Source organism: Aspergillus stella-maris (genome assembly GCF_047715825.1).
Source record: "Aspergillus stella-maris strain CBS 113639 unplaced genomic scaffold BDV14scaffold_166, whole genome shotgun sequence".
NCBI lineage: Eukaryota > Fungi > Ascomycota > Eurotiomycetes > Eurotiales > Aspergillaceae > Aspergillus > Aspergillus stella-maris.
Window position 1 is genome coordinate 8,200 of NW_027396960.1, and position 5,907 is coordinate 14,106.

The following is a 5,907-nucleotide window of genomic DNA, read 5'->3' on the forward strand; positions in this document are numbered from 1 at the left end:
TATAAAATACTATTTATTCCTTTACTAAGAATTTAAGTTTAGCTAGTTATATTTCTTTTATAAACTTTAACTCTAGCTAAAACTTGCTACTAGCCTATTAAGCTTAAGGTTTCTTATCTTATCTAGACTCTTAAAAAAATTTATTATCTTTTTAATTTTATAAACTTAAAGGTTTTACCTATTATTTATATAAATTATTTTTTTACTATTAATATTATAAAGTAAACCTTGCTTAATATTATCATGCTTAAGTGCCTAAATCTTTATTTAATTTAAGTATCTTAATATATTTTATAGTTTAAACTTTAAGTCTTTTATAAACCTGGTTATATAAATATAGTTATAAATACTTTATCTTATCTTTTATAAAAGAATAGTTTACTAAAGGAAGAGAATATTAACCTTAACTATATATTTTTATAAGTATTCCCTGCAGCTACTAAACCTACTACTAGTTTTAATAACCCTCCTGCTACTAGGATTTAGTTCTCTAGTAGCTTTAAAAAGTATATTTATTAAGGCTATATAAAGGATCCTTAGGCTTTACTAATTATTAAAACTATAAAGTAAGGTTTTACTAATCTATCTTACTAGTATAAAGATAGTCTACTTTACTTGGTAAAACAAGATCTTATAGATAATCCTAAAACTAGTTACCCCTTAATTTTTAATAAACCTTGGCTCTATATTCCTTATAAAGTTTAAAAAAAGGTTTTCCTCCTAGTTTATAATTAAAGTAGTTATTAAGGTTTTAACAAGTATGCTAATTATATAAAAGGTCTTGCTATATATAAAGGTTATTAAATACTTTATAAATATATTTATTTCTACCTTAAATATTAAGGTAACATCTTTTCTTGCTACAAGCCTTTTAGCTTACTTTAGCTAATTATTCCTGCCCTAGTTCTTTTTAATATTATTACTATTAATTTTATTATTTGCCTTTTACTAAATAACAGGTATAATATATTACTTATTATTATTAATAAATTTACTAAGCATGTTAACTTAATCCCTAGGCATATAAAGATAATAGCTACTAATTAGGGTTTAAAAATAATAAAGTATTTTAAGGAATATAATTAGGGATTACCCCAAGTATTTATTAGTAACCATAATTCTTAATTTACTTCTAGTTTCTAGAAAGGGATATTTATAAAGTTAAATATTAACTAGTAGTATACTACTACTTATTATCTATAATTAAATAGTTAAACTAAATAGTTTATTTAAGTTATTAAAACTATAATTTACCATACTTGTACCCTTAATTTTAATAATTATTAAATTAAGTAGTTACTATTTATTATTAGTACTTTTATAAAGGAATTACTATACAAGCTTTTATTTAGTCTTAAGCTATAATAACTATAGTATTTTTTAAAGCACGTGTTTAAGCAAGATTTTACTACTTATCTAGATACTAAAAAAGCCTTAAAGTTTACTATAATTTATATAAAGTAAAGCTATAATTAAAAATACAAGCTTATAAAAATAAATATTAAAGACCTGGCCTATATTTACCTATATAAGGGCTATACCTTACCATATATATAGTTTTTATATAAATTTGCCTGCTAGTTTGCTAGACTATTCCTAGTAGTTAAATAAATTAGCTATTTAGCATACTATTTTAGAGACCTGCCTACTAAATAAAATATTTATCTAGTATTTTTTATTGCCTAACTTAAGCTAGTACCTGTTAATAAAACCAAGCAAGCTTTTAATCCTACTTGCTTTAATAATTCCTTTAATTGGCAACCTTTTAAACCTCTAGCTATTATTAATAAAGCTAATAAAGAGGTTTAGGAAGTTAATTAAATAATAGGGAAATACTAGATTTAAGTTGGCTAAACCTGGAAGCTGGTTTTACAATACCTAATTTATTAGTATAGGTATTCTTCTAACTATAATAAATAGGTCCATGCCAATAATATCCAGGCTAATAAAGTAATTAAAGAATTTAAGGATAAGCAAACTAACAAAGTTATAAAATAATAGCCTGTATCTAATATTTTTATTAAGAATAATATTATTTCTTTTATTTATGGCACTATTGCAGGTTCCGCCAGTTCCATGGAACTCTAATGTTGTTTACTATTTCTTAGTTAGATATTAGTCAGTTCTAGAGCTTAGCTTTTAGTTCCTGGTTTTGATAGCCTGAATAGAACAACAACTTCATCAGAATCCACGAATCAACTCCTTGCGTTTGATAAAGAATACTTTATTATTTACTAAAATTAAAATATATACCTATTTTATTAATAATATAAAGTGAAAACTTCTTATTAAGATTAAAGTATTTATTTATAAAGGTTTTAAATTTAATTTTAAAACTAGTATTATTTTTATTAATTCCTGCTAAGATTTTTCTTTTTTTATTTATTACTAGGTAAAATTAATTTAAGTTAATAAACTTTTATTTTATACTATAAAAAATATTATTATACCTTTTTATTTAAATATTTAAAGTTTAATTTTAGTAAAGACTAAACTTTTTATAAATTAAAATTTATTATTTAGTCCCTATATTAATAAAGGCCTTATTACCTATAACTACCTAGTTAATACTAGTTTATTATTTATTAAAGTAGCTAATAAGTCCTTTAAACCTATTATTATTACCTATAAAGCAAGGCTAGGGATAATAGCCAACTTTAACTTTCTATTAGTTTTAAAGGTTAAGCCTAAAGTTATATAACTTACTTATATATAGTTAAAGTAGCTTTTTACCTTTTTAAAAGTAAGTTTTAAAATTAAGAATAAAGCTCCTAGTAAATAGTATTACTAGTATATTAAAAATATAATAATTAAAGTATAAAAAATTAATATTAAAGTTAAAAAACAAGGTAAGGACTTTACTAAAGTTACTATTTTTAAACTTCTTGCTAAAGAAAGCTTAGGTTAAACCTATACTTTAAAGAATAGTATTACTATATATAGTAATCCTAAAAGTATATATATAGATTTTCTTTAAAAAGTTATAAAATAAGATTTTATATAGGAATTTACTATAAAAGGTATAATTAATATTTTAAAAAATTAATAAATATAAATTTTATTAAAAAATAATTAAAAAAACTAACTTCCTACTTTAAAAGTTTATTACCTGGGTTAAAAAAATTATAACTTTATTAATAAGACCTTTAAGCTATTAGCTTAAATAAAAAAGGTATTAAAAGTATTATACTATACTTTTTTTACCTATTTTATTTTTATTATCTAGTAAACTATTTTATTAAATAATAGGCCACCTAAATAAAAAGGTTATATTATTATTAAATTTTATACTATAAATAAAAAAGTAAAACTAGATTTTTATCCTATACCTTAGTAAGAAGAAATTATTACTATAGTTTATAGTTATTAATTTATTACTATAATTAATACCTAAAAGTTTTTTTTATTAATAGCTAATTTAAAAAAAGTATTAAAATTAGTTAGTAATAGTAATATATTAAGGTTAAAAAGTTTTTAATATTACTATAATATAATTTATTAATTTTATTTCCTATATCTAGTCCTAGATAGACCTTTATTTATTTAAGTTTAAAAAATTTTACCAAGCCTATATTAATAATAATATTATTATATCTAGTTCTTTAAAAAATATATTATTTATCTTTATATAATATTTTAAAAATTTAATTAGCTTAATATTAAGCTTAAGCCTAAAAAGGTATTTATTAGTTTTCTATTTATATATTTACTAGGTTAGTAAGTTAATAGTCTTGGCCTCTTATACCTAAAGAAAAGCTTGCTATTATCTAGAACCTTTTATTTTTTTAAAATTTTTAAAAAACCTAAAGTACTATTTTAATTATATTAGTTACTTTTATTATTATATTAAGTATTTTACTAAATATTTTAATTTACTATAGTAATAAAAAGTCTTACTTTTTAAAAGTTACTAGTTAAAAGTAGCTAGCTATAGGCTAAATACTTAAAATTAATAAAAATAACTAATTTAATAAACTAGGAGATTACTATTTTTAAAAGACTCTAGAATAAATTTACTAGTCTCTAGTTTTTAGTTTATTTTAATTTTAACTAGTACCTTTATATTAATTTTAATACTTTAAAAATTATAATATTATAATTTATTATATTAAGGGTAAATAAATTTATAAAATATTATTTATTTTTTTATTAAAAACTTAATTTAGCTAGTTATTTTTTTATAAACTTTAACTTTAGCTAAAACTTGCTACTAGCCTATTAAGCTTAAGGTTTTTTATTATATTTAAACTCTTAAAAAAATTATTATCTTTTTAATTTTATAAATTTAAAAGTTTTACCTATTATTTATATAAATTATTTTTTTATTATTAGTATTATAAAGTAAGCCTTGCTAAATACTACTATATTTAAATACTTAAATTTTTATTTAATTAAAGTATTTTAATATATTTTATAGTTTAAACTTTAATTTTTTTATAAACCTGGTTATATAAATATAGTTATAAATATCTTGTCTTGTCTTTTATAAAAGGATAGTTTATTAATAATTTTACAAGTATTCCCCATGGCTACTAAACCTCTTACTAGTCTTAATAAACCTCTTACTACTACCCTTTAATTCTTAAATAGCTTTAAAAATATATATTTATTAAGGCTACATAAAAAATTTTAAGCTTTACTAATTATTAAAATTATAAAGTAAGATTTTACTAATCTATCTTACTAACCGACCCCTGCGGAAACCTTCGGGATCGCGCTCCTAGCGCGATCCCGACAGCCAAACGGCCAGACGGGCCAAACGGCCAATTTTCTGCATGAAGCTATTCAGAACCGAATATCTTAACGAATATTAAAGCTTTTGTAATAATAATACATGCAAATAAAAGCCCTATTCTCCTGCTTTCCAATGGACCTTTTGTACCCTCTTTTGGATGATTCCCCGTTCCTTGCAGGTCTTAATAAGTTCGGGAAGCACCTTGGCATATTTCCGCTTCCATTTCTTTTTTTCATTACTGATGTTGACTTTGACTTCGCGGCGCTTTATTGCTTGCACATTAGAGCTGGATATAACTCCTCCAGAACGTAAGCGACGCTTAGAGGCCTTTGCTCGCTCTGCGCGTTGCCTAGAAGGCTCTGTATAGTGTCGTACCTCTTCCTGCATGGTCTCCGCGTAGGAGACAAGTTGGGCAGCTCCACGAATAATCTTATCCAGGCCTTCATAAAAGAATGCCGGCTTAGTATCATGCAAATGAAGAATCCTATTATGTAGGTTTTGAAAGCGTTCGGCTGTTTTTGGTGTACTGCCAACTGACATAATATCATGACTGCTTGGTGTTGAAGGAGTTGCTGGCCGTGTTGGCTCGGTAATCTGGTCAAGAATAACAGCTGGATTAAATGGCGATATCCCTGTGTTTCTAAAGCCATGCCTGATTATTGCTTTCTTAAGAGTTTTGGCGCGTATTAAGGAGAGAGCATGCAGGAATTTAACTTTAGTAAAGCGGCTGCATCCTGAGTATGTTGCCTTTAATACAGCTTCAGAATGCCAGTATTTTATTATATAAAATACTCCAACATCCAGCGGCTGCAAGAAGTGGCTTGAATGAGGTGGAAGGAAGAATAGAATAATACCATGATCCTCACAGAATTCAACGAATTCCTTCTTGCAATGAGACTCAAAGCCGTCACAAATAAGTAACGTATATTGGCCTTTCCGCTTGTTCTTGGTATCACGCCAGAAGTTCTGTATCCATTGAAAGCCTAGCTCATCTGTCATGAAGCCATTCTCCAAGGTAGCAATATAGTATTGGCCGTCAATATTGGTGTTGTCAAACCAACCTCGAAGAATACTGTTGCCCCGTACAATGATAAGTGGAGGAGCGCTCCAACCGCCTGTTGATACAGCCTCTATGACTGTAATTGATTCTTGCTCTGATGAGACACCAATGT

The 5,907-nt window shown here is 24.7% G+C and overlaps 1 protein-coding gene across 1 annotated transcript; it reads right to left on the reverse strand.

The window, feature by feature from the left end:
- Positions 1–4,834: 4,834 nt before the first annotated feature.
- Positions 4,835–5,285, reverse strand: BDV14DRAFT_186303 (uncharacterized protein). The gene has a single exon (XM_073770791.1). The coding sequence runs from the start codon at positions 5,273–5,275 to the stop codon at positions 4,850–4,852; it is 426 nt and encodes a 141-aa protein (XP_073621608.1). The 5' UTR covers positions 5,276–5,285; the 3' UTR covers positions 4,835–4,849.
- Positions 5,286–5,907: the final 622 nt, after the last annotated feature.